This window comes from Natator depressus, chromosome 2 (assembly GCF_965152275.1).
Source record: "Natator depressus isolate rNatDep1 chromosome 2, rNatDep2.hap1, whole genome shotgun sequence".
In the NCBI taxonomy this organism is placed as follows: Eukaryota; Metazoa; Chordata; order Testudines; family Cheloniidae; genus Natator; species Natator depressus.
The window spans coordinates 215012343-215040224 of record NC_134235.1 but is presented as its reverse complement, the minus strand read 5'-3'; the positions used below and the strand labels follow the sequence as shown (position 1 = coordinate 215040224).

Sequence of the window (27882 nt, the reverse complement as noted above, 5' to 3'; positions counted from 1 at the left end):
CCCTCTGGCGGTGGCGTGAGGAGCGGTGAGGCCCCGGCGCGCTGCGGGTCGCCTCCAGTGGGTGCTGGGCCGGCAGCGCGATGGTGCCGGGGGCCGAGGGCAGCGGCTCCGCGGGCTGCTTCCCCTCCCCCCCTCCTTCCCGCTAACGGGCGCCTGAGAGCCGGGACTCGCCCTGCGCGCGCGGGGCCGAGCCGGTAAGAGGGGAGCCGTCGCGGGGTCTGTATCGGCCGAGCAAGGGCGGAGAGGTCGGTCTGTCAGGCGCCGGCTGTCGGGGCAGAGCCCGGGGAGGCCCCTGTCAGCGGCAGGCGGGGGCTGGCTGAGGCAGCGGGGGCTGTAACCCAGGCAGCCGGCTAGAGGCCCGGCGTGGCGCGGGGAGACACGGACCCCTGTTCCCGAGCAGGTGCCTGGCTCGCCCCTCTCCGGCGAGCGAGAGGCTGTTTCCCGGCTTCGCTTCTCGGCGCCTGTGCGAGGAGAGCGGGGGAAGAGACTCCCCTAGAGGCAGGCAGAGTCCCGTGCCGCAGGCCCAGGCCGGATCACTCCTGGCCGGGAGTCCCAGCCCTTCGTAGTGATCAGGGTCAGTGAAACAGCCTTAGGCATTTATGGGGAGGTGGATTTATTGCCAAGAGAAGGGTGCCAGATTTTGGCCGGTGGAAGAGAAGTTTCTGCTAAGATTTTTCTTCTAAAAAATGGGATTATGTTGGTGGTGGTAAGAGGCTTTTTATTTCCATAGTTCTAGGTTTTGAAAGCAGCTTTAAAATAAATGTGTCTCAAAACTACTTAATTCTGATTCTTTGTATTTATACCAGCTACAAATGTATTTTTGTTCAGGTACCTACCTTTCCTTAGTCGGATAAATTTTCTTTCTATTTTTAAGTAAAATTTTCTTCATTATCAGCTGAAACTCATTGACTCACACTAATGAGACCCATTGAAGATGAACAGATTTTGTGAGTTAATGAGTCAGGCCCTACCAAATTCATGGTCCATTTTGGTCAATTTCAGAGTCACAGGATTTTCAAAATCATAAATTTCATGATTTCAGCTATTTAACCTTGAAATTTAATGGAAAAAGAAAAGGAGTACTTGTGGCACCTTAGAGACTAATAAATTTATTTGAGCATCAGCTTTCGTGAGCTACAGCTCACTTCATTGGATGCATTCAGTGGAAATTTAATGGTGTTGTAATTGTAGGGATCCTAACCCAAAAAGGACTTGAGGTTGTTGCAAGGTTATTGTAGGGGGGGTTGTAGTGCTGCTACCCTTACTTCTCCCCTGCTCCTGGCAGCAACGCTTTCTTCAGAGCTATGCAGCTGGAGAGCGGTGGCTGCTGGCTGGGAGCCCAGCTCTGTAGGCAGCGTTGCCACCAGCAGCAGTGCAGAAGTGAGGATGGCATGGTTTGGTATTGCCACCCTTAATTCTGTGCAGCTGTCTGCAGAGCTGGGCCATCAGTCAGCAGCCACTGCTCTCTGGCTGCCCAGTTCCGAAGGCGGCAGCGCAGAAGTAAGGGTGACGTGGTATGGTATTACTATCCTTACTTCCACACTGTTGCTGGCAGGGTGCTCCCTTCAGAGCTGGGTGACTGGCCAACAGCTGCCACACTCTGGCTGCCCAGCTCTCCAGGCAGTGCAGAAGTAAGGGTAGCAATACTGTAACCCCCCTAAAATAACCTTGTGACCTACCCCCCTCAACTCCCTTTTGGGTCAGGACCCCCAATTTGAGAAACACTGGTCTCCCCCATGAAATCTGTATCGTATAGGGGGAAAGCACACACAACACCAGATTTCACAGTCCATGATGCATTTTTCATGGCCGTGAATTTGGTAGGGCCCTATTAATGAGTGAACACACATGGTGGAATTGTTTTGATGTGTAGTTTTTAATTTAATGTATTATACTTCTACATGTACAGTACTGTAGCTTTTTAAAATGAGATTTTGTATTTACAAAATCTAACTACATTTTATCAAATCTTTATTTAAAAATGAGATCATTCTGTTTGTCATTGCTTTGGTGTTAGCGGCATGGCAGTATTGATCAATTTCATTCTGAAGTATGCAACTCTGATGGAGTATTTATCTTAGGGTTTTTTATTTTTATTATTATTAATAAACTACACTACATGAGGTAGAATTAACCCTAGAGAGAACCTAGTTGTGTATGTAATGTGTGTCCATTTAATTAAATGGACAATCTTTTAACTATCAGGGGTAGCCATGTTAGTCTGTATCCACAAAAACGACAAGGAGTCCGCTGTCACCTTAAAGACTAGCAGATTTATTTGAGCATAAGCTTTGGTGGGTATAAACCTCACTTCTTCAGATGCATGGAGTGAAAGTTACAGATGCAGACATAAATATACTGACACATGAAGAGAAGGGAGTTACCTCACAAGTGGAGAACCAGAGTTGACAGGGCCAATTCGATCAGGGTGGATGTAGTCCACTCCCAACAACAGATGACAAGGTGTCAATTCCAGGAGAGGCAAAGTTGCTTCTGTAATAAGCCAGCCACTCCCAGTCCCTATTCAAGCCCAAATTAATGGTGTTAAATTTGCAAATTAATTTTAGTTCTTCTGTTTCTCTTTGAAGTCTGTTTCTGAAGGTTTTTTGTTAAAGTATGGCTACTTTCAAATCTGTTATAGAATGTCCAGGAAAACTGAAGTGTTCTCCCACTGGCTTTTGTGTGTTACCATTCCTGATGTCTGATTTGTGTCCATTTATTCTTTTACGTAGGGACTGTCCGGTTTGGCCAATGTACATGGCAGAGGGGCATTGCTGGCACATGATGGCATATATAACATTAGTGACATGCAGGTGAATGAGCCTCTGATGGTGTGGCTGATGTGGTTGGGTCCTCTGATGGTGTCGCTAGGGTAGATATGGAGACAGAGTAGGCAACGAGGTTTGCCACAGGGATTGGTTCCTGGGTTAGTGTTTCTGTGGTGTGGTGTGTAGTTGCTGGTGAGTATTTGCTTCAGGTTGGGGGGCTGTCTGTAAGCAAGGAAACAGAAACAGATTTCAAAGAGAAACAGCAGAACTAAAATTCATTTGCAAATTTAACACCATTAATTTGGGCTTGAATAGGGACTGGGAGTGGCTGGCTCATTACAGAAGCAGCTTTGCCTCTCCTAGAATTGACACCTCATCATCTGTTGTTGAGAGTGGACTACATTCACCCTGATCGAATTGGCCCTGTCAACACTGGTCTTCCACTTGTGAGGTAACTCCCTTCTCTTCATGTGTCAGTATATTTATGTCTGCATCTGTAACTTTCACTCCATGCATCTGAAGAAGTGAGGTTTATACCCACGAAAGCTTATGCTCAAATAAATCTGTTAGTCTTTAAGGTGCCACCGGACTCCTTAATTTTTTAACTGTTGCTAGTAACACTTTAATTTTATTTTTATAAATGTAAGTAAAAATAAAATATCTCTACACATTTATAAAATATCTAGGATCTAGGTACCTCAGTGGTTTGAGCATTGGCCTGTTAAACCCAGGGTTGTGAGTTCAATCCTTGAGGGGGCCATTTGGGATCTGGGGCAAAAATTGGGGATTGGTCCTGCTTTGAGAAGGGGGTTGGACTAGATGACCTTGTTTAGGGGGCTTATTCCTTCACCCACTTATTTCCCTGGTCCTTCTCGCATGAACAGAGAGCAACAATACCCGAAGTCCAAAGGTGCAAACAATTCAATGTTTATTGGGGTGAACTTCCAGCACGCATGATTCCAGTTTCCTTCCTTAGTATCCTCCTTCCCAGCTCTGACACCACAGAGCCTTAGACCTGTGTCCCTGTTCCCATTCCTGCCCTTAGCAAAACATAATTCCAATTTCCTTACTCCCATTCCCTGTTCCCATCTCCCCCACCCCCTCCCACCCACGCCCACTCACTTCCTCATTGACTGCAGACTATATAGTAAAACTTGAGTTCTGCTTAGCTATACCTTAACCAATCATTCTCCTGAAATTTAACTAACCAATCCTAACATATTGTAACATGATTATGTAACCAATTATATCCCACCACCTTAATTAGTTTACACCCAGCAAAATTAATTATACAGCAGACAGGAACAATCACAGAACCAGACAGAGATTATACAGACAAACAATAGCAAAGTGGGAACTATAATGACAAAACAATACAGAAGTGAGGATTTCACATCCCAGCTATTGATAAGTGAGTTCTTGCCAGACAGGATGCTATCAAACTAAGTTTCCTTTTACATTTTCTAGGCACTTCCCTTTCTCTGGAGGTGATAGGCATTATCAGGACAGGATTGTATTCCTAACAGCCCAATAGCACCTTCTTTCAGTGTGACTAGTTTGGAAAGTGAGGATGTGACCGGTCGCCTCCTAGCTTATGGCTGCCTCTGCTGCTTAGCCAAAGGCCTTAGCCTAAGAACAGGGCCTCAGACTGTCACAGTAGGAAAAGGCCCTTACACCAGCAGACAGTGATTTTGATTCTTTCTTTTATACCTCTAGAACTAGCCAAGTGATAAGAATACACCTAAATTCTTAGAGTATAGGCCTTTACAGACAGGCCTGAATATCTATATCCTAACAGACCTCCTGAGGTCCCTTCCAACCCGGATATTCTATGATTCGATGCCATAAATTAAAAATACACAAAATAATACAAAGGAAATAGCCACAAGCATAAATAACCATTTTAAAAATCCAGATTACTTGTGACTTTTTATATTCTTCATTTAGTTTTTATATTTCTTTCAGTTCAGAGAAAGGAAGTCAGTTAATTACCTTGTACTTTGCTTGCAGGCCTCAGTCATGTTTTGCATGGACAGACTCTAAAACCTTCACGGAGTTCTATTGACCGGGATATGGCTGTGTAGAACAGGTTGCAGGGTGGCAGCCATACTGTGTATCATCATAGCGCTGAGTTTGGGTTTCAAACAAGGCAGGAGAATGCTTCTGTTTTTAAAAATATTTTTCCACAGTTTGAATAAATTCTGTAAATTTGTATGGATTGGGGTTTTTATAAAAGCTTGTCTTTACACAACTTAAATTTTGGACCAAATTTAAGGTGACAGTCTTCCTTTAAACCGTGACAACACTTTAAAACACTAAGGAGGCAGTCAGTCCCATTGACTTGAATGGGACTGCTCGCATGAGTAAAATTACGTATGTGTAAGTGTTTGCAGGAATGTTCCTAAAGTTGTAATGAGGTACAAAATTGAATATGGCCCTAGGCCACTGTAGTTTATCAACCCTTTAATTTGTATCTGATTTAAAGAAGAACAAGAAGTAAGGTAGCACTATGGGTGCAAACTGGAGACTTTTGCTACTCCACAGATTCTGTACTTGTCTTAGCCATTAAGAAGTAGAGCCATCTGAATAAATCATTTTGCAGAGAAGTAATTAAATAAAGAATATGGGTGTGAGGGCTGGTTATTAAATATCTGAGAGCTGATCTTTCTTTTCTTTGTATAATTTGATCTGCTCTGGTCAGACACTGTAATGTAATGCAAAAAAAGTGTTTAAAAAAACACTTCTTCCTTTTGTTTTGCTGGCAAGTAAAAACATTTTTCACTCACTTCAAATCTTAGCATTATATAAAAATAAATGGCAAAATATTGCCTATAAATATGCATAAACATTAATTTCTCTAAGACTGTTTAGTGTCTTCAGAATCAATATACAACAAACTATTTAAATGGTTGGGAGGATATTTTAAGTTGTATATCAAGCAGGGGGGCTCCAATGCTGTATTTTTCAAAAATGCTGTCCCAATACTTGGCCCCCCAAAATGCTGCTTCTGGAATACTGCCAAAATGAACACTAGTGTTTTCCAGACATGATTAATATTTTTCAGGAACACACACATTGGAAACATTAAGAAGCAGAAAATGTATTTTATGACATTTTTTAAGGCACTTACTGATGCCCAAACATAGAGTTCTTAATATTCAACTTAAATATTTAACTGTACCTTAATATTAAAATATCCTTAAATTACAAAAAATCATTCTGAAATGATATAGTGCTCCAACAAGTAAAATTAACAGTGATTGTTAAAACAGAACATTTAAATTGCATGGAAAAGAGGCAACTAATATTAAGTGTGAAAGAGGTGAAGTGTGTGTTTTGTGAAGTCCTGCAGTTGTTCTATGTGAGTATGAACTTTTTTTTTTTAAGTCCTAAGTGTTGGTGGCCGCACTTTATCCTGGCACTCTTATTGTCGTCTTGTCAGTTTTGAGGGTCTCTCTGGTAGCAGATGGGGGGGCCATCCAGAAAGAAGCACTGTAGCAAATATTTTAATACAATGAACAGTTTGCAGTGTTACAGTTTTTGTGTGTAAATCCTATATATTTGATTATCAGAGGGCATTTAGCTCAACTCCTCTTGCTTTCTGTGTTGAGATTAATAACAGATCAGATTGTAATAGTAGCACTAGAAATCAAGTCATTGTCTTTTCACTGCTGGAAATCACAGGAGGTACTATAATGTGGCTTGTACCACCATGATATTTAAGGTGGAGACGTGATAGTAAAAATAGCTCCCAGTATAGTACTCCACCTTGATCCAAATGAAGGCTGCCTTAATCACAATAAAGCATCATATGTTGGGACCCATAATCTCCACATCGTACTTTTCCATATTACAGATGAGAGCAGCTTCACTCAGGTCTATGATATACAAATTTGGTGCAGCTGTCAAACTTCTGCAGAATGATCTGTGTGGCCCTCAGCTGGGGAATTCCTGCTGTAGTTTGTGCATAAAGGCTCCATAATCACTTGATTTAAAATATAGTAATATGTTGCAGTTTGGAGTAATTTCAGCATAGTTTAGTGTGTGTATATATAGGAATTTTAATCATTAAAATGCTTGTTTCATTATCTGAAGCAATAAATAAGTATTAAAGCTTTAATGGTGAAGGCCTAGAATATTTTCTAGGGATTAATGGCTGCTGTGGTGAGGTGGAGTTAATGTTCCAGCTAGTCATTAACAGGACAGTAGTTCCCAAACTTGTTCCACTGCTTGTGCAGGGAAAGCCCCTGGCAAGCCGGGCCGGTTTGTTTACTTGCCACACCCGCAGGTTCAGCTGATCGCGGCTCCCAGTGGCCAGGGTTTGCTGTTCCAGGCCAGGGGCTTTCGCTGCACAAGCAGCAAAACAAGTTTGGGAACCACTGAATTAGGAAATCCCCAACTCAGAGGTCCTCATTGCTGTTATAAGCTTAATGGAATGCCTTCTCCCCCCCATTTTATCTCAAGTTGTGTACTGCTAATGCATTTTTGTTTTCAGTTTCAGTTCTTTCCTAGCAGTTGTTAACCAATACAGTCTTGAAGTTTACGTATACTATACTTCAAGTAGCTGTCTAATTAGTTTGGCAGGAACCCAGTGAAAAACAAAAATATAAAACGTACTTTGTTTTCTATCATTCTACATTAAGTGGCATAAATTGCTGGTTCGGGAAGATGGGAAATAGTGCCACCCCTGTATGACTAATAATTTATAGTTTGCATTCACAGAAGAAATATTATTTTATTAGCTTTTTCTAATATATCTTCTATGTTCGTTTGTCTGAATTCTAACATTAGTTGCTTCTCCTAGTCCTTTTATTAGGGAAAAAAATGGCAAGCTGTTGTGTATACTTCATTCTTAAAAAAATTTTAGCTCTCGTGTAGAATCTGATGTTCAGTGACATTTTAATTTTTTTAGAAGGAGTTGAAGTTGCTTGTACAAGATCATAGTAAATGGCTCACATAGACCCCAATCCTTCCAAGAGTTGCACACATGCCTAACTTTATACACATGATAAACCCAATGATATTAATGGTACTACTCCGATTGTAAGCTCTCTGGGGCAGGCAGTATCTTTGTGTGCTGTACAAACAGAGCAAATCGCAGTGGGGTCTTGGTCCGTAACTAGACACTCAGACACTACAGTAATGCAAATAATAACAATAACAATTGTGTGAAAGTTTTTGCCGGATCATGTCAGGATTTGACCTCAAGAACTCCTTGGCATTTTGCTTCTCTAATAAATTGTGTACAAAAAGTAATTATAGCCCTTCTATAGACCAAATGTATTGCAGACAATAGAACAAGCATTTTAAATGCCGCTTTACCGTAATGTAAAAAATGTGACATAAAACCACCCTTGCTTGGAAGTGAGTTGCTCATCTTACAGATTGGGCTGAGACTATAACACATTTAAAATTTTCCTTATTTGGAAGTGAAGTCAAATCTAAGGTTAACTTCTTAAAAAAACTAGGGGGTTCCATACATTGTTCTGTACACTAAGCTTATTGCATGCAATAGGGGCTCCTTGCATTCTTCATACCCCATCACAAGCTCTCTGAATGCCACCTTTCCATCCTCTGTTTCAGATATTTCTTTTAATCCCTTCCTCATGCTAGTCGCTCTGTGTCCCCTATTCCCCCTCCATTGTGTGTGTTTGGGTTTTTTAATACCTACAACTCACATTTGGGAGAAAAATCTTTTTTAAAGATTTGACTGTGAATTAAGAGTTGTTAAGATTGATGTGCACATTTGGGTCATCCAAGAAATTCTCAAGCATCTAGCAAAAACAGAAAACAATATTTCTAAGAAATGGGGTGTTTCTTCTCATAAAGAAATTTTGATATTCAGGTCAATCCTGCAAAGAATTAAGCACACATAAATCTACTAGCTGAATTTCAGCAGAAGCTTTAAGGTGTTGGTTTTGTCTTGTAATAACTCATTTTGTGCTTTACTGGCTGTTTGAGAGAGTGCTTCTCTCCCGATGCATCCTGTCTTGGATGCCCAAGCTAACAAATCTCTTTAAAATATGAGGAAGGGGGAAAGCAGGGCTTTCTCAGGGTGGGTTCCTGGACTTTAGAATTTACTTTTCATTGTCCCATCAGAGCCTGTATTTGGTGACTTTCAGGACATTCCACCCCCATCTGTTTCTTGGGGATGGGGGTGGGAGGGGGACAAGACATTGATAGAAAAATGCACAGAGATAAGATCTAGTTAATTCTGGGATTGGGAGTATTTTTAGATTTTTTTCGACATTTTTTTTATTATTATTATTATTTATTATTATTATTACTGTTTGTGTCATTAACTCTTGTAATATGCAAACTTGTGGCTGTGTCTGTACACATGCTACGTTTTTGTCTTTCAAATGTCCTCGTCTATGTTTATATAGTATATAAAATGCTTCTCCTTCTGTATTTTATATACAAAGGAATAAATATTGGTTCTAATCTTGCTGCTCTTAGTCACCCAAGACTCCTGTTCAAGTAATGGGAGTTCTGCATGAATGAGGGTTCTAGAATCAGGCCCTGAGTTTGTCACTTGACTTCTTTTTCACACTCCTCTATATGTCCCTTACTTAGTTTAGAAAAACTTAATGTTCCTTTCTTTCTTGGCAGCACATTGCCTTCAGGAAATGGCCTCTTCTAAATCTTTGCTGAATCTTCTAACCTTCACATTTGGATCAACAATAGGATTTTTCGCATGTTACATGCTCTTTAGCATAGTGTTGGAAAAACAGGTTGTGATCCAACCTGATATTCTTCACAATGATCCCCATGGTGAACACTCAGAAGAAACTGGAAGTGATCAGCTGGAAGGACAAATGAACTTCAATGCTGATGCTGGGCAGCATCAAGGTATTTATGTTTTGTACAACGTAAAAGGAGAGGGAACATTATGTTCCAATTTAACATTTTTCTTTCTTCTTTGCTAGGTATTTATACACCAGTTTTTTCTTATCCGATGTCCACACACACGCACACAATATACAATCAAGTAGGTTTCCCCTCCTAAGGCATTGAATGATTGGTTTTTCTTTACTAACTTGCATTTTCTAATAAGAGTGATTTTTCAGAGAGCCCAGTACTTGCCAACTATTGCATCCAGACTTGGAAATGGAGGTAGCGGTTTAAAGTTTGGTTCCTGGAGCTTCTTAAGTGGTAAACTACAACAAATTTTTTTTTTTCATTTGACACACACATAGTACTTCATAGGCAGCTAGATTGCTTTTTAGTTTTACTTAAGCTAATTTAGGAGCATCTATAATCTGTGATTAAGTTTTTAAGATAAAAGTGAAACTTTAGAAGTAGCCCATTATTCTTTAAACCTGATCAGTCAAGCGGCTTACATTTTGGGAGGGGAAAAATGCTATAGATCTTGGTTGTCTGAAGCATGTAGTATTTAATGTCATTATATAATACTTGAAGATTCTTGAATGAAAAGTTGTGTAAGTTCAGAGTGCTTCACAAACATTAACCAAACCACCTCAATGCAGTGAGGCAGATAAATACCTATTTTTCAGGTATTAAAACTGGTGCATAGAAAAGTTAAATGACTTGCTTAAGGTTATACAGATCTGTGACAGCAAAGAAAATAGAGCTAAAGATTCCTAGCTTCCAGCCCTTTGCTCTACCCACTAGATCAGGGGTCTCAAACTCAAATGATCACAAGAGCCACATGAGGACTAGTACGTTGGCCCGAGGGCTGCATCACTGACGACCCCTGCTGCCCCACCTTTTCCCTGCCCCCATTCCAACTCTGCCCCCTCCCTGCCCCCAGGGGGTGCAGGGGGCTCAGGGCAGGGAGTTTGGGGTGCAGCAAGGAGTCGGGGTGCAGGAGGGGTGTGGGGTGTAGCAGGGGGTTTGGCTGCAGGAGGGGTTCGGGGGGCGGGCCCCGGCCTGGCACACACTGGGGGCAGGGCAGGCTCCCTGCCTGCCCTGCCCTGCCCCGCCCCCGCTCTGCTCCGGGAAGTGGCCGGGACCTGGGGGAGGGGGGGCATAGGGGTCTGTGTGTTGTCCTGGCCGCGCCTCCAAGCACCACCCCCTGCAGCTCCCAGAACGGGGAACCGCGGCCAGGGCAACACACAGACCCCTGTGTCGTCCCACCCCCACCCCCGCAGGTCCCGGCCGCTTCCCAGAGCGGCGCGGGGGCAGGGCAGGCAGGCAGGGAGCCTGCCCTGCCCCCGGTGTGGGCCAGGCTGAGCTGCTCTAGGTAAACGCTGTGGGGGCGGGGGGGGCTACGGGGAGCTGGCGGGCTGCAGAAAATAACCCCGCGGGCTGCATGTTTGAGACCCCTGCACTAGATCTTCAAGGGGAGGCTGTTTGCTTCTTTCCTCCCCCTCCCTTCCCCTAGTTTCATTTTAACACAGGCAACTTAAAGAATGAAGTGAGGCTGGTGGTCTGAATTTCATGGGGGAATTAAATGACACAATCTCATAACCAAAAAATACATTCCAGCTAATTGGTGGTGAAAAGGGTAATCAGGAATCCAAAGCCATATTCATTCAGAAACAAATTAATTCTACTGTACTTTAATTTTGTTGTTCTCAGGCACTCAAAACAAATAACCATATTTATTTGCAATTCCATGCACTTTTTTACAATGGATATATTTTGTCAGACTGATTAACTGTAAAATTTAGGGCCCAATCTTGTCTGCAACGAGACTACTTATGTGAGTAAGGTACTTACTAATGTTAAGGTTTGCAGAGCCAGGCCACTAATCAGTAACTTAAAACTAAATGTATTTAAACTGAAAAACACATGCAAACCTGTTTGTTCTCTGAAATGTGCACACTATTATAATAAATTATTGTAAGGAAAATTGGCCTGACCTTGTATAAAGGTAAACAAACATTTTTAGGACCCCATCCTGCAATCTGATCTGAACCTGAATAGAATCTCATTGACTTAAATGTTGTCAGTTGAAGTCAATGGGACGCTATGGGCATGTCTGCACTACAAAATTATGTCAGCCTAAGTTATATTAGCATACAGCTGCGCAGTAATTAAATTGATTTTGTGTGTCCACATTAAGCTCCTTGTGCCAGCATTGCATGTCCTCACCAGGAGTGCTTGTACCAATTGGACTGTCAGCATGAGTCATTGTGGGATGGCCTCTGAAAGCTAGTAACAGTTGATGAAAGCAACGCTGTGTCTACCCTGATGCTGCGTTGACCTAATTACATTGATTTTCTGCCTCTCGGAGAGGTAGAGTTATTAAGTCGGCATTGAGGGGCAGATATGTCAGTGGGAGCACATTCTTAGGTCAATCTAAGCTGGCTTGAGTTGAACTAATTGTAGTGTAAACCGTGCCTAGGTACAGGGGTGCATCTACTTGGGTCCAATTGCAGAATTGGTGCATGAGTTTTTAAACCTTAAACATATTTAAACCTTAAATAGGTGTAGACTTTCCTCTGATTAAGTTGTCAGTGTATCTGGAAATGAAGAGTATTTCAGACACAGCAATGATGATTTTTATCAGAGTATTGCAGAATCTATTTCTTGTCTCCTTACAGTAAATAAAGATTTAATTTGTTTTCTGGTGACAAGTTGCCTTTTTCTGTCTGTCTTGCTGCTTTTAACTTGAAAACCAGTTTCAGTAGTTGGTGACAGTTATTTTAAAATAAGTTTGTAATTATTAACATTTAGGTATTAAAACTAAACATTTAAAAAATCTAATTTGTTCTTCACCATTGATATTTTTTTACTTAGCACGGACTGTTTAAAAAAATAAAATATAAAAAATTTGAAGCCAGTCTTTTTTTTATTTTATTTTTAGTCAATTTTTTAAAGTTTTCATTTGCTTCATAAGTCTACCGGAGAATTTTTAAATAAATTTGAGTTGAATATTTTTAAATTCATGTAAGATTTTGTAAAACTGTGTGGTTTTGGTTTTTTTGTGAGAAGATCTTAATAGTATCCATTTTACTTCTTGTAAAACTAAGTAGGAATAAGTATTTGAAAATTAATTTACATTTTTTCATTCTTGAATTTAACTTTGGTCTTGCAGACCGAAGAAAATGCGAAGACAAATGTTGGTCACCAAATTTCAGGTAATATAAATTGGACTGTACATGGCTTGTCTTGTATTAAATATGACAGAAAAAAGTTGTCCAAAACAGAAGTCTCATCTGATGCGCATCTATACTGGACTTCTTCCCATTCATCTCTTTGCACTTTCTTAATGGCTAACAAAACTTATTTTTTTCTTACACATTGCTGAATCATTTCTATTGTACTCTTCCATTGGTGTTACTACTTAGCAAACACACTAGTGTATCATGGAATTTCTTTCCTCCTCTCTTTCTCTCTCCTCCCCCCCCTTTAGATGAGAACAAAAATATTGCAGAAGGACTGTATCAGAAGGTGAAAATACTTTGTTGGGTGATGACTGGGCCTCAGAATCTAGAGAAAAAAGCCAAGCATGTTAAGGCTACTTGGGCCCAGCGTTGCAATAAAATACTGTTTATGAGCTCTGAGGAGAATAAAGACTTTCCAGCTGTGGGACTAGAAACCAAAGAAGGCAGGGACCAACTGTACTGGAAAACTATTAAAGCCTTCCAGTATGTACATGACCATTATTTTGACGATGCTGATTGGTTTATGAAAGCAGATGATGACACGTATGTTATACTGGACAACTTGAGATGGCTTCTTTCAAAATACAATCCCGAACAACCAATATACTTTGGAAGAAGGTTTAAGCCTTATGTGAAACAGGGCTACATGAGTGGAGGAGCAGGATATGTACTGAGCAAAGAAGCTCTAAGGAGATTTGTTAATGCATTTAAAACCAACAAATGTTCTCATAGCTCTTCTATCGAAGACCTAGCACTCGGAAAATGCATGGAGAATATTAATGTAGAAGCTGGAGATTCAAGGGACACAAGTGGTAAAGAAACTTTTCATCCCTTTGTGCCAGAACATCACTTAATCAGAGGTTATCTACCTAGAACATTTTGGTACTGGAATTATAATTATTATCCTGCAATAGAGGTAAGTTTTTTTTTGTTTTTGTTTTGTTTTTTTAGAAAGGCTGTGTTCATTATATGAACATTTCTGAAGTTATATTTTTATATATACAGTGATTATAGCCTATTTAACTGTTCATTATTAAAATGTTCTGGGAAAATAAAATTATTCTGTTGTGAGTGCTTGAGACAGATTTAAAGGTGGAATCATTATATATTCCATTTATAAATTAAAACTTGAAAGCAAGTGCCTAGTGTACTATGAGAATAAGTTAATCTGAAATTACTTTCACTATTCTCATGTCGTAAAAGATGGACTAGATGCTCCAGTAGGTCTCTTCTATCTAACTCTTGTGCTGTATAGTTTGTCACAGGATGTTGTGGCTACTTGTTTCCTGTTGCTAAATCACATTAAAAGGCAGCTAAAATACATAAATATTTTCTAATGTTACCTTTCCATGTCGTCAATTACTGTAGTTGCAACTGGGTGGTTATGCAATCGTGAATGGGAGGGAATATGTGGTCCATGAGAAAATTGAAGGTATGGTCCATGCTAGTTTGAGAATCCCTACAAAGAATTGCCTTTTGTAATTTTAGAGGATACTACTTGCCTGTCAAAGTTGAGGGGAACATGAGAAGTTTGCAGTGAGTGTAAGTGGTGGAACTTAGCTTTTTAGCACCTCTTCTTTTTAAATTGCAATAACCGATTTTTTGTTAAAGTCAGATTCTACCAGGTTAAAGCTGAATGTGAGGTTCTTATTGTTGACCGGATTTGCAGAGAAATGGAGACCTGTATATCTCATTCTAATCAATGAGAGAGAGAGTTCTTGAAAGTAATGATAGCTGCAGGTACTCGTATCTAAAAAATCTAGTTTGCATATAATCTCTGTAATAGCCTTATTAACAACCTAAAGATCAGGAACATAGGACTGAAAAGGACCTCCTGGTCACTGAGTCCAGTACCATGCTATCACAGGCAACCCATTATATAATCCTGTCCATAAATTTATCAAGTTCCATCTTAAAATTAGTTAGTTTTTTGTAAATTGAATAGCTGTGGTAACTTTATCTGTAAATGGAGTGGGAATAACACTAACACTGGGTGCTTTTGAAACTGTTCCTCTTGGAGTCAGTGGTGAAACTCCCATTTCATTTGGGAGCAGAATTAGGCTAATATTGAATACTTTTGAAATCCCACCTGCCACGTAATACCACCAAACCATTCTTGGTGTGTACAAATGTAGCATGGCTGTGATGATAAAGTGATAAAATGTGCCATTTAGTAAATGGAAAAAATCTTCTGTCCCACTTTTAAGAGGCTATCTTGATAGCACTTTTAGTGTAATCTAATAGGACAGTAAAAAAATAGATGATTAAGATGAGAGGCAAAAAAATGACACTGGAACTTGCATTGTCCTGTCTTATTCCCAGAAGCAAATATTTAAAAAAGAGATAGTGGGTATGTTGTTCAAAGCTCAGTACAGTACTGTGGGCTCAGCTGATTTAGTCCTCATCCTTGATTAAGAAGGACCCTTTGAATTATTTAAACACAGTTGCCCCCTAAACTGGTTTTGAACATGTCTAGCTGGTGTGTATAAGTCCAAATTGTGTTTAAAAAACAATATTCAAAAGACATACTTGCAACTAGTTTTGATAGTGAAATATATAAAATACGTACAGTAACTCCTCACTTAAAGTCGTCCTGGTTAACATTATTTCATTGTTACGTTGCAGATTTATTAGGGAACATGCTCGTTTAAAGTTGCGCAATGCTTCCTTATAATGTTGTTTGGCAGCCGCCTGCTTTGTCCACTGCTTGCAGGAAGAGCAGCCCATTGCAGCCAGCTGGTGGGGGCTTGGAACCAGGGTGGACCAGCAGCTCCCCTGTGCGGCAGCTGCCCAGCAGGCTATCAATTGGCAGCAGTTCAGTTGTCCCTCCCCCCACTGCCATGTGCTGCTCCTGCCCTCTGCCTTGGAGCTGTTCCCAGGAGCCGCCTCCTTGCTGTGCAGGGGGGAGGGAAAATGGGAGCTAATGTCAGGGTATTCCCCTCCCCCCTTCTCCTGCCCCCCTGCTTACCCCTTCTCCATATAAAGCAGGATGGGGACATGATAGGGCTCAGGACGGAGAGAGCTTTCTGGCCGCAGGTGCTGTCTCAACATCCTGGTATATTTAAAAAGGCAGTGTACTTAAAGGGGCAATGCGCATTCTCTCTCTCCCACACACAGGGTGTGTCTCTGTCTGCCATGCTGTCTCCCCTCCCTCCATTTGTGCTGCCTTGTAGAGTGTGAGGCTACATTAACAACAATGTATTAACCCTTGAGGGCTCAGCCAAATTCTAGTTCATCATTTAGCAGTAAGTCATTCCCTGGGAAATATCTCACCCTCTGATTTCACCACCTCAACCAAGTTTCACAGTCATAATTGCTGTGTACAGTATTAAATTGTTTAAAACTTATATTGGATTAGCTTAACATCGTTTCGCTTAGTTGCATTTTTCAGGAACGTAACTACAATGTTAAGTGAGGAGTTATTGTACACATTCAATTTAAGTCGTCAATGGAATGGTCTCGCAGTGGAAATTGTGGAAGCAAGTTGATGGGCATGTGCAAGTTAACTTTTTTTTTTAACGTGAGTGTTTACTCCAGCTTTGGTCATCTTTAATTTTTCTATATCTGCATATTTTTAGTCCAATCTCAAGGACCTAGAGTGTTGATGGTGTGGGAAATGTCTTTATAGACGTAATCCAGGGCTTTTCAACCTTTTTTCGTTTTTGAACCCCTAAATATTTTGAATGGAGGTGCGGACCCCTTTGGAAATCTTAAACATAGTCTGAGGACCACCAGGAGTCAAAAACCACTGTTGTAAGCTAATATCCTTTTTTCTGTTGATAAATTTGGAAGAGAATGTTATGCATGAAACTGCAATTAAAGGAGCATCCACTGATAACTACCAAAATAGTTCTATGTCTTTGCCAGTCCTCCTGCTGAATGTCTCATCTGGGTGTGGTAATGGATCTAGTTTCTTTCAGCTTTGTGATTACTCGTGTTCATTTCTAATGAGTAAGGCTATGATTTAATCACGGGTGTTTTTAGTAAAAGTCATGGGCTGTGATTTTTTTGTTTGCCTGTGACCTGTCCATGACTTTTACTAAAAATACCCATGATTGAATCTTGGGGTTGAGTGGGGGGAGCCCCATAGGCCCGTGGCAGCAACTGGTGGAGGGGGCCCCACTGCTGCTGCTTGGGCCACCTCTGGAGGGGACCCGCTGCCAGGAGCCACCGAGCTGCGTCTGCTCCCGTCGCCGCTGCTTATGCAGTCCCTGGGGCCAGCCGCATCGGCCGCTGCTCGGGTGGTCCCCGGGGCCAGCTGCCAGGGGCTACCAGAGCAGCAGCCGGTGCGGCTGGCCCCGGGGCCTCTCCAGCAGCAGCCGGGGTGGCTGCCTGAACAGCTGCCTGGGACTAGCTGCTTGGGCAGCCCTGGGTTCAGCCACACTAGCCGCTGCAGAAGTGCAGGAAGTCACGGAATCCATGACTTCCCTGACCTCTGTGACAGACACGGAGCCCTACTAATGAGTAGCACTGCTAGGTGGAAAACTTGTTGTTTTTTGTAGGTGAGAAGTGCAAGTATTTTCAAAAGCCTTGTTCCATGTAACGTGTAATCTGTGTAATGCGTTAGACTTGAGTTGTATATCGGGGATATGGCCAGCAGCCATACCGCATCAAGTTGTTACCTCATATCTTACTAGCTAAATGGTGATGGGTTTGGATAAACTTTCAAGGAACATGTAGATGCTGTAGGAAGTGGTGCTGGTGATTTAGTAAGTAGCACTCTTACTGCTTTAGCAGCATTGAGCCAGTAAACTAGCATGCTACCTGACGGCACTTTGGAGGTGCTATTTTCGGGATTATATATAAAACCTAGGTCCTGATTATCAATGTTTTAACAATAAAACAGTGAAACTCCTAATAGTATTTTTTTTTTTTTTTTTTAAAGAACTGGTTAGCATTTATAATTAAAGGTGCGGCATGATCTGTAGGAGTGACCATATGATTGGTTCTGAGGTTTAATATTAGCCCTGCCACTGACTCTCACTAGATCTTGGGCTAATTTCTGTGGTTTTTTTTTCTGCCTCCATTTCTCTATTTTGTAGAATTGGGGGCAATACTATCCGTATCTCATGAGGGAAAGCCGGACTAATTAGTTGTGTGTTTATACACCATTTTAAACAATTGTATAAGGGGAAACTTCTCACAGACACAGTGGGGAGGGAGACATCTAACTCCCTCCTGTGTTGTTGAAAATCACTAAGTGCTAAATTTTTATTAGGCTTGAACCTCTGGTTAAAAATTAGTCTTGGTAATTTTATTTCTTTTGCTTTAAATGCTCCCTCAGTTACTGTTAAAGGACCCAGTCTTTCATGCACTCTGCACATTGCCCTATCAAAATCAGTCGGAGTTCTGCTGGTGAACGATCTGTAAGACTGGCCTAAACTATTAGTGTTTCAGTTACAAGTGAGTGAAAGCTGCCTGAAAAGTGCTTTGATATGAAAGGTGTCAATAAATTCTATACTTTATTTCTGTAAATCTCCATATGGAATGAACATTTTGACATATTTAGCTCCTTCTTAGTAATAACTAAAATATTTATGTAGTTTGCAGCAGATTCTGAATAGATACCCTGTATGATGTATCTTTAAGTATTTACATTCCAAATCAGGGGGATGGAGAGAGATAAAACACACTCCCCCCCCCCCCCCCCCCCCCCGGTTGTAATTTCTTTAGTGCTTGGCAGTCAGTTCCCTTGTTCAAATACCTGGTCCATGCAGGTAGGAGACCAGTGATCTTGTTTTTAGTCTTTTACAGTCGTCTTCATGGTAACAGTGGGCTTTATTGTGGAATATAAAGGCATGACAGCCCCTTAAGTTGCTGTTGTTGGAATATGGTGTAAATGTGCTAACACTCTTCAACAAATTAAAACCGATAATATTTAGGATCCAGTATTGAAGGATATTGGATAAACTGTTAGCTGCTTTCCAGGCTGAGTATTACCATTAGAAAAAATAGAATTACTTTACCATATCAAATCCATGGTTCATCTAATCCAGTCATGTCTCCAAGGGTGGCCAATTACAGATGCTTCAGCAATGGACAATTCTGGAATAACTCCCCTACCAATAGGGAAGCTTCTTCCTAACTCCAGGTAGTTGGCTTATGCTCTGAAGCATGAGGGCTTACTTCACTTATAAGTTATAACTAATATAACGGAGTGTTTTGTAGCAACTGTATAAATGCTGCCCTTTTTTTGGAAGCCTACTGAGTTCCTGGCTACAAATTGATTATTTCTTTGCCATTTTTTAATCCATAACAATGCTTTACCTTTCACTTCATGACTACTTAGTTTAGTTTATTAACTAGGCTCTTCAGAAGGACTTCGTCAAAGACTTTTTGAAAGTCCAAATAAATTATATCTACGTGTTCTCCTGTGTCCATTACTTTTGACATATTTAAAGAATTTCCTGACCAGATGTCATGCTTATTTGCCTCTGTTGTATTAGGTAGGCGTACTCATAGTAGCATTGTATAGCCTAAGAGCTCGTCCTGGATCAACACCCCATGGTGCTAGGTGAGGTACAAGCACATATCTCTATCATTTCAACCAGTTCATCTGAAAATGAAATCTATGGGTCTCAACAATTTTAGGATCAACCCTAGCACTTTCCTAAAATAAGAATAATAGATCTGAGACTTGCTATATTCCAGTCCTCTAGCATACTAATTTGATTTTAATCAGAGTTTGCATATTTTTAGCAGCTTAAGCACTTCATTCTTAAATTGCTTCAAAAATCGTAAATGAGTACCTTCCGTTCCTGGTGACTCATTACTATTTAATTTATCAATGTGTCCCAGAACTCTCTTTGACAGCTCAATTTTGGACATTGTCATCTTCTAGCTGATAAGAATATCTCTTGTAGGCAGATCCCCAAAATCCACCTGGTGATAAGGACTGATTTAAAGAAAGAATGTAGTTTCCATTGTTTGAAGAATACCTGTTTGTTTCAAACTCTAGAACCCTGACATTTAACCGTAGTGGGAGGCAGACTGTGTTTCTACTTCCATTCATTTGGCCTCAGTAACCATTACTGTATGCTTACATACTCAACTCCCATGCTGAGTTTAAGGATAGTAATTTCCTCACATTAGGGTCTCGTTAACTAGCTTTGATTCTTTTCTAAAATTTTTGTCAAGTTTTTAGTATCACTTTTTTTTGTGTGCACAGACTTTCCAGTGAGTTTGGCTAGTTTGAACTAAGGCTGGTCAAAATGTAGGATGTAATTTGTAGAAACGACAGCCCTCTTCTTTTCTTCAAAATTTTGAAAATTTAATTGAAATTGGGGACAAAAATTGAGCAGCTTCAGTTTAAACAGGGTGGCAGAAAAATTAGAGATTTAAGAAATTTGAGGGGTTATCCATTGTTGCTCACTATTTGCATCCAAGCAGAAATCTGTCAGGTACCTTGCTAGCACCAGGTCTTTAAACAAAGTACTTTAGCTGTTTTGGCTGTTTCTGGTATCTTTGTCTTAACTGCAAGGCTGGAGACTTGCAATTGAATTAGAAATATGGAAACCAAACTGAAGATGTCCTGGAGAATAGGTGAGGAAAATGGAAGGTAAGGAAAAGTGGATGTAGAGAAACGTGGGTGAAGATTCTGGGAAGCAGAGTCCACACAAATAGTTACTGCACAACACATTAGTGAGTTTTAGAAATTACACTGTGCTCACTGTACACCGGACATGCTCTTAGTCATGTTGTCACAGAAACTATCTAAAGCACATCAAGCATTCTTGAAAGATGTTTTCCATTTGGGGATGATGATCAAGCAAAATAGTATACCAGGATCTGAGTACTCTATTCCTGCAAAATTTAGGCTTTGCAGTGTGAATTATTGATAAAAGTGAATTGTTTGATAAAGTGAAGCCAAATATGTATTATTTACACTGTAGAGAGAATTATTTTTAACATTTTATGCACATTTTGAAATGTCCTCTGAGTCTTTTTGTTTGTTTTCCCCATTTTTAGGGTCCTGGATGCTGCTCTGATCTTGCAGTTTCATTCCACTATGTTGATTCCATAACTATGTATCAGTTGGAATACTTGATTTATCATCTCCGACCATATGGTTACTTATACAGGTACAATCCTGACTCACTCAAGAATCTAGAAAAGCAAATGACAAGCAAAGCAGAGGATAATGATGCAAAAGCTAAAGCAGAAAGCTCCTGAAACTGAATCAGACTTCTACTCAATATGTGGAACACTGCACTGACAGAAGTATCACGGAGTGAAAAGCAGCTACATCTAGCTCAGACAGGACTCTGGAATTGCTAGTAGTAATTCTTTTTGAATTTTAAAAGCTCTGTGTTGATCTTCCTCTGTGACTGCAAACTACAGGTTGCGTTGTGCAGTTCTTATTCATGGGATAGTGGGACTTTTCACATGTTAGGACTGCAGAATCAGGTCCTAAAGCTTTTACGTGATCTGTGAAATCTGAGGTGGCTTTTTTACAAATTCTTCATGTTTATATTATTGTATTAAAACAAATGGATGGTGGTGAGGTTCAAGCATGATTATACAGTATTTTCTAGTCATTTTTGTTTTTGCCCCCGTTCCCCTTCCCATTATTTTGGATAAGTACTAGTGTTAGAAATCTTGGGCTACATTGGTCCATCACTTTGAGATGGTGATGATACTGGAGAAATTTGATGTGAAGTAACTGGGCTGAAAAGAGGGAAATAAGTCTTCAAAACCTCTCCTGCCTTAAAGACAGACTTCAAACTATTTGGTGTAATTCGTAATACTGTGCCTGTTTAATGTTGAAATCTGAAGTACTTCCCAAATGAAATGAATTTGTTACTCTTTGCCTCATCATAAACTTCCCCCAAGATACTATTTGTTCTACAAAACAAACACCCAGTTGGCTTGCTCTAATTGGTGAAAAGCGCAGGAATAGCAAGACTATACATCTTGGAGTATGTTGAAGATGTGTGAAAACTTGCATACCTGCCCACTCTGCCTCTTGGTGTGTACTCCTTGCTTGAATGGGCACAAAATTCATCCAAAAGCTTTTTAATGTACCCATGATAGAAATAAACCCCTTACAAGTGCAATTTCTTCCCCTTGTATTCATTCTGTAAGCCAAAAAATGCGTGTGATATAACACCACAGTCATACAATAAAGACTTGTTAGACAGCAAGGCTTTTATGCACTAGCATACAGTAATTTCCAGATTCACCCAGTGTTACTATTAGTTTATTTCTATTTAATTTACACATTGCTTTACTGTAGGTTTTTTAGGGGGCCGGTGGGGAGGAGGAGGGTTCTTTGTTTATGGAAGTGATTTGGCACCCAAAAAGGTACTATTTTAAATCACAGTGTAGGTTCTCTTACTATGATTTTTTGAATGTTCCCTACAAATTCCATTTTATTTGGTTGTAATATGTAGTTCCACTTCTGAGGGTTTTGTCTGGTTTATAGTCTGTCTTTTTTCTGTCTCTTCAGTTTAAGATTTTCATGTGTCATTTTAAATTCTCTTTATTGTCTTGTGAATGTGTTGTACAGTTATTCAGGTAAGCCAACCTGAATGCAAGGACCCTTTCAAAAAGTGCATTTATTTCGTCCACTATGTGGCTATGGGGAGTAGCTCTATGTCTAATTAGCTAAAAAGGATCCACTGGTTATCTGTGAGATGGACTGATTATCAATATATTAAAATACAATCAGAGGTTAAACCAACTATAGATTTTTTTGCTCTTGTGATCAATATAGTATATACATCATTTGCCCAGTTTTATGTTCTGCCTAGCTTGACACATTGCCTGTCTTCGGTCCTCAGTTTCACAAAAGCTTCTTTATCACTTTTCTGTTGTTGCTGGTTTTCATCTTCATCATATTGGTGAGTTTGGCCAAAACCTTACTTCCCTTAGCCAGTGTTTTGATGAGGTCATATTGCTGGTTGTAAATGGCCTTACTAAAATGGTTACCACTGTTCTCTTGAGGATGTTGCTAGGAGATTTTGGGAGACTCTGGAGTAGTATGTCTGACTTTAGTGTCTCTCAAACATTATTTGCCAACAAACATCATGACTGACTTATCTATTTTCTTCTGTTCTGCCTTGTGACATGATGCCAGTAACCACAGTATTTCATGAATGTGAAGTAAACATAGCCACTTTTGCTGCTGCTCCGTGTCTGAACACAGGATTATTTATATTCCCTAGTACCACTGATGTTGCCATATAGAGATTTTTTTTAGTTATTTCATATTTAAATCTAAATATTTCATAATGAATATTTTTCACTAGCAGGATTGCCTCACACATAGGCTGGAAGGGGTAGGAGCTTTAATGTGTGCTGTGAATTGACCTATAGAACTCTTTAAAATTTGAACCTATTGGGTGATTGAAAAGCTGTGCTTTTTATTGGCGATTATGCTGATGCTGGTCCAAAGGAGAATATTTATCATTTGTTTCAGCTGAACTGTAGAAGGTGATTAAGTTTAGCAAGGTATTCCCATGTGAGAGTCACTCATTTAAACTAACATTAGGTCATATATGAGATACAGCAACTAGGATTGCTAAATCAATATGCTAAAAGCACTGACAGCTACAGTGATTAATATATTATTCAGATTCTTGGCTAAACCATTTTATTAACAGCTGATGGCATTTAATCTAAATTTAACAAGTTGATGGTTTTGATTTAAAAGTCTGTATACTCAGCCAATGTAAAAGACGTACTGAATTGCAAATCTATAGTTCCCCACTACCATTCTCTTCTCCTTCAAGGTCACCCATTGACCTGTAACAAAAAAGGAACTTCTCAGCTTGTGGTGTAGACAGCCAATGTTTTAGTGAATTGGGTGGGCTGTGTCTTGAGAAATGCAAATCCCCTTCTCCAGTAAAGTGTTAGCAAGGATACTTCAGAAGGCATTTTGTACAGGGGTGGGCAACATCCCGGGGGCCATATCCGGCCCTTCAGACGTTTTAATCCGGCCCTCAAGCTCCTGCCGGGGAGCAGGGTCCAGGGCTTGCCCCGCTCCGTGCGTGCCATGGCTCCCGGAAGCAGTAACATGTCCCCTCTCCAGCTCATACGCATAGGGGCAGCCAGGGGGCTCCACATGCTACCCCCGCCCCAAATGCCACCTGTACAGCTTCCATTGGCCAGGAACCGCAGCCAATGGGAGTGGCAGGAGTGGTGCCTGCAGATGGGGCAGCACGCAGAGCTGCCTGGCTGCGTCTCCAGGTAGGAGCCGGAGGGGAGACATTCCGCTGCTGCCAGGAGCTGGTTGAGGTAAGTGCCACCCGAAGACTGCACCCTTGACCCCCTGCTGCACCCCACTCCCTGCCCCAGCCCTGATCCCCCTCCTGCCCTCTGAACCCCTCAGTCCCAGCCCAGAGCACCCTCCTGCACCCCCAACCTCTTATCCCCAGAGCCTGCACCCCACATCTGGAGCCCTCACTCCCTGCCCCAGTCCGGAGCCCCCTCCCACACTCTGAACTCCTCATTTCTTGCCTCACCCCAGAGCCCTCAACCTTTTCCCACACCCCAATTTCGTGAGGATTCATGACCTGCCATACAATTTCCATACCCAGATGTGGCCCTCAGGCCAAAAAGTTTGCCCACCTCTGAATTTAGTATCTGGCTAAGAAGGCTTCTGTTTCCACACTCCACCACATATACCCAGAAAGGAGAACAGAAAGTTTTGCCTTCCAGTATCACTGATTGAGAAGTATTGACTTGATTTTGTTAATTTTTCTAAAACTATTGTGGGTTTTTTTGTCAAATTCCAGTATCATTATGGAAACAAAATGAATGATACGTAGGGATTATTAACTTGTTTTTTACTTTGGTAGCCATTTTACCAGATAGCTTTCCAAACTTGGCTACCTAATAAACATTTGATTGCTTTTATCAGAGGGGCTTTCAACATTATTCTACAATTGTGAGCCACTGATTTCAGTGTCATGTCATCACTTCAAGAGCAAGCACATAGTATAATGAGTACTTTTGCAGCCCAGGCAAGCTACTACAAGGAATCCTTCCTTAGTTGATTTGCTTTTCTTAGACTATGCCTTTGAAGTGTAGGGGTACAGGATGCCTTATGCCACAGTGCTCATTACTCTTGATTTTTAATTTTAAAAAAGCTTGACAGAATTCTGTAGCCACAATGTAGTGATTGAAACAATCCAATCATGTAATTCTAGTCTAAATTTCTTTAAGAAAATTACCTGGCAATAAATTCTCTACAGTCCCCGGGGTTTATACTGAGAGTCAGAGATATGGGTTTTGTTCTTTCAATAGGCTTCTTAATATTTTAGTTGCTTTGTTTTTCAGAACATTCATTAGACATGCATTAGTTTCCAGAGGTATATTGACAATATGACAATATTATCAAATTATCCGAAGCTCTTACTTGTGGGGTGGTACTGAATGTTACGCTTTCAGATGAGTGACTCAATTGAACTTTATTTAATCTTTTTACTCTTTGTTAATTCAGTTTAGCAATTTGCACTGTATTTGTCTGCATGAGTTAGTACACTCCTTAGTGATACCTTGTCTGTCCTTTTGCTTAACATTTCTTTCCCCTTTGATTTTTTTTCATGATCTTTCTGAGAAAGCGTAACTGGATAGAGCTGTAGAAGCGTTCATAAGTGAAAAAGTTTCAGTCACTGCATTTTAACAGACTACTCTCAAAATAGCTAGGAGCCACCCTCTTAGTTTAAAGAAAAGGAGTACTTGTGGCACCTTAGAGACTAACAAATTTATTTGAGCATAAGCTTTCGTTAGCTACAGCTCACTTCATCTGATGCATTCAGTGGAAAATACAGTGTGGAGATTTATATACACAGAGAACATGAAACAATGGGTGTTACCATACACACTGTAACGAGAGTGATCAGGTAAGGTGAGCAACTACCAGCAGGAGGGGAAAAAAAAACCTTTTTGTAATGATGATCAAGGTGGGCCATTTCCAGCAGTTGATAAGAACGTCTGAGGAACAGTAAGGGGGCAGGAGGGGGAATAAACATGGGGAAATAGTTTACTTTGTGTAATGACCCATCCACTCCCAGTCTTTATTCAAGCCTAGGTTAATTGTATCCAGTTTGCAAATTAATTCCAATTCAAACGTTGGAGTCTGTTTTTGAAGTTTTTTTGTTGAATTGCCACTTTTAGGTCTGTAATCAAGTGACCAAAGAGATTGAAGTGTTCTCTGACTGGTTTTTGAATGTTATAATAAAACTCGTACAGATACAGACAGACATCATCATCCTTTCCAAATGCAAACAGATGGACATCATACCAAAAGGACTGAAGGTAAAAAATCCATTACAATCTACATACCACACAGACTGTGCTGACAGCTTGTGCCACACACACTCAAAGAAACTGTGGAACCACCTGATCAACATCGTTTACAGCAAACAGGGAAAGATTAAGAATGAGCTCTCAAAACTGGATACTCTCAAAAAACCAACCTTCCACACAGACTTCCTCTTGGCTGGTTTAGGGGGTCTTTCATGTCAAGGTTCCTTCCCCACTCTGAATTCTAGGGTACAGCTGTGGGGACCTGCATGAAAGACCCCCTAAACTTATTCTTACCAGCTTAGGTTAAAACTTCCACAAGGTACAAACTTTTACCTTTTGTCCTTGGACCTTATGCTGCCACCACCAAGCGTGTTAAACAAAGAACAGAGAGAGAGCCCACTTGGAGACGTCTTCCCCTCCCCCCCCCTCCCCCCCAAAATATCCCCCCATAATAAATAAATTTGTGAGTCTCTAAGGTGCCACAAGTACTCCTTTTCTTTTTGCGGATACAGATTAACACTGCTGCTACTCTGAAACCTTGTAGTTTACATACTCTGATAATCTGGAGAAAGAGGTGGGCATCTTGATAACATAACTACCATTGATATTAATGATTTGGGCACGCACACACCACGATGAGAATAATCACCTTAGTATAGGACTAGGAAATTAACCTTTCCAGTTTTTACTGTGGCAAGAAAAAATGCGTGTGAAACCCAACAAATGTAGCAGCTCTTCATCTTACTGTGTTGTGTTTAAAATACTCTGCTAAATGAACTGCAGCTGTTTGTTTGAAATATAGTTTCAGAAAGACATATGTTGCTGCTGAGCAGTCTATTTAATTAAAATCAGTGAATGTTCTGGATGGAATTTGAGACAAGAAACCAGTTTCAGTTGTGGTCGACAATGAATGGTGACTTACGTGTTTTTAAGTGATCACCATAAACAAAAAATTATTTTTAAAAAACTTCTTTGAAGTGCCTTTGACCGCCTTTTAGTAATGAATTCAAAGTGATAACTGCACAAATAAAATGGATCACATAAAGCTTGTCTCTTGTGTTCATTTACTCATTCAGTACAGGTGAGCTTGATAGAGGCACCTGCTTACCTAGGCATTTCCTTACAATTTTTTCAACTCAGTAGATAAGGAATGGCATATTGTGAAAAAACAAAAACCATCTCATTTTGCACTTTTTTCCTATCTTTTGTTTGTGCTACATAAATATACATGTTCATATTTTCTTTACAAAATAGACAACCTAGAAAATGTCTTTGTTTTGTATTTTTTCAGAGTGTGAAGTTAGGCCCCAGTATTATAAACTGGATCCACACAGGATCCAGTTCCTGTTCCTGCAGAGTCTTGTTCCTGCAGAGTCTCATTGATTTCAGTGTGATGCAAGTGCAAGGGTCTGTTTTCCATTATTCAGTTTATAGGATCCAGACCTAATGCTTATATATAATTGCCTCAACATTAGACTAGAACTGTTAGAAAGTACCCCTTTTTTGTGAAATGTCACACCTTTTTGTTTCCATGTGCTTTTCAACTCTTTCAATGACTATTGTATTTTTGCATGTATACCTAAAATTCATACTTTCTGTTTCAAAAACTTTGCATTTTTGTCATCTGATAAAATGATCAGTTTAAAGTGACCACTTTTTACTTAGCTTCCTAGATTCAGCAGACACCATACAGGACTCCAGTTTTTTCATTACACTGAATATCGCTGTGACAGAGTGCTAGGCGAGAACAGCTGAGCCAGCACTCTGGTCAGCAGTTCCAATCA

At 40.5% G+C, this 27882-nt stretch overlaps 1 protein-coding gene across 1 annotated transcript; it reads left to right on the top strand.

Moving 5' to 3' along the window:
* The first annotated feature begins 56 nt into the window (after positions 1 to 56).
* Positions 57 to 26529, top strand: C1GALT1 (core 1 synthase, glycoprotein-N-acetylgalactosamine 3-beta-galactosyltransferase 1). Its single transcript, XM_074945868.1, has 4 exons — positions 57 to 194; positions 9381 to 9620; positions 13093 to 13760; positions 20813 to 26529. Exons 2-4 carry the CDS (start codon positions 9398 to 9400, stop codon positions 21014 to 21016), a joined length of 1095 nt encoding a protein of 364 aa, XP_074801969.1. The 5' UTR covers positions 57 to 194; positions 9381 to 9397; the 3' UTR covers positions 21017 to 26529.
* The last annotated feature ends 1353 nt before the right edge of the window (positions 26530 to 27882 follow it).

What these genes read in the sequence shown, in the direction of transcription:
- C1GALT1 (XM_074945868.1), top strand. Translation starts at nt 9,398, where the DNA reads ATGGCCTCTTCTAAATCTTTGCTGAATCTTCTAACCTTCACATTTGGA. An exon ending in TGATGCTGGGCAGCATCAAG is followed by an intron (nt 9,621 to 13,092) that starts GTATTTATGTTT and finishes CCCCCCCTTTAG; the next exon opens with ATGAGAACAAAAATATTGCA. An exon ending in ATTATTATCCTGCAATAGAG is followed by an intron (nt 13,761 to 20,812) that starts GTAAGTTTTTTT and finishes CCCCATTTTTAG; the next exon opens with GGTCCTGGATGCTGCTCTGA.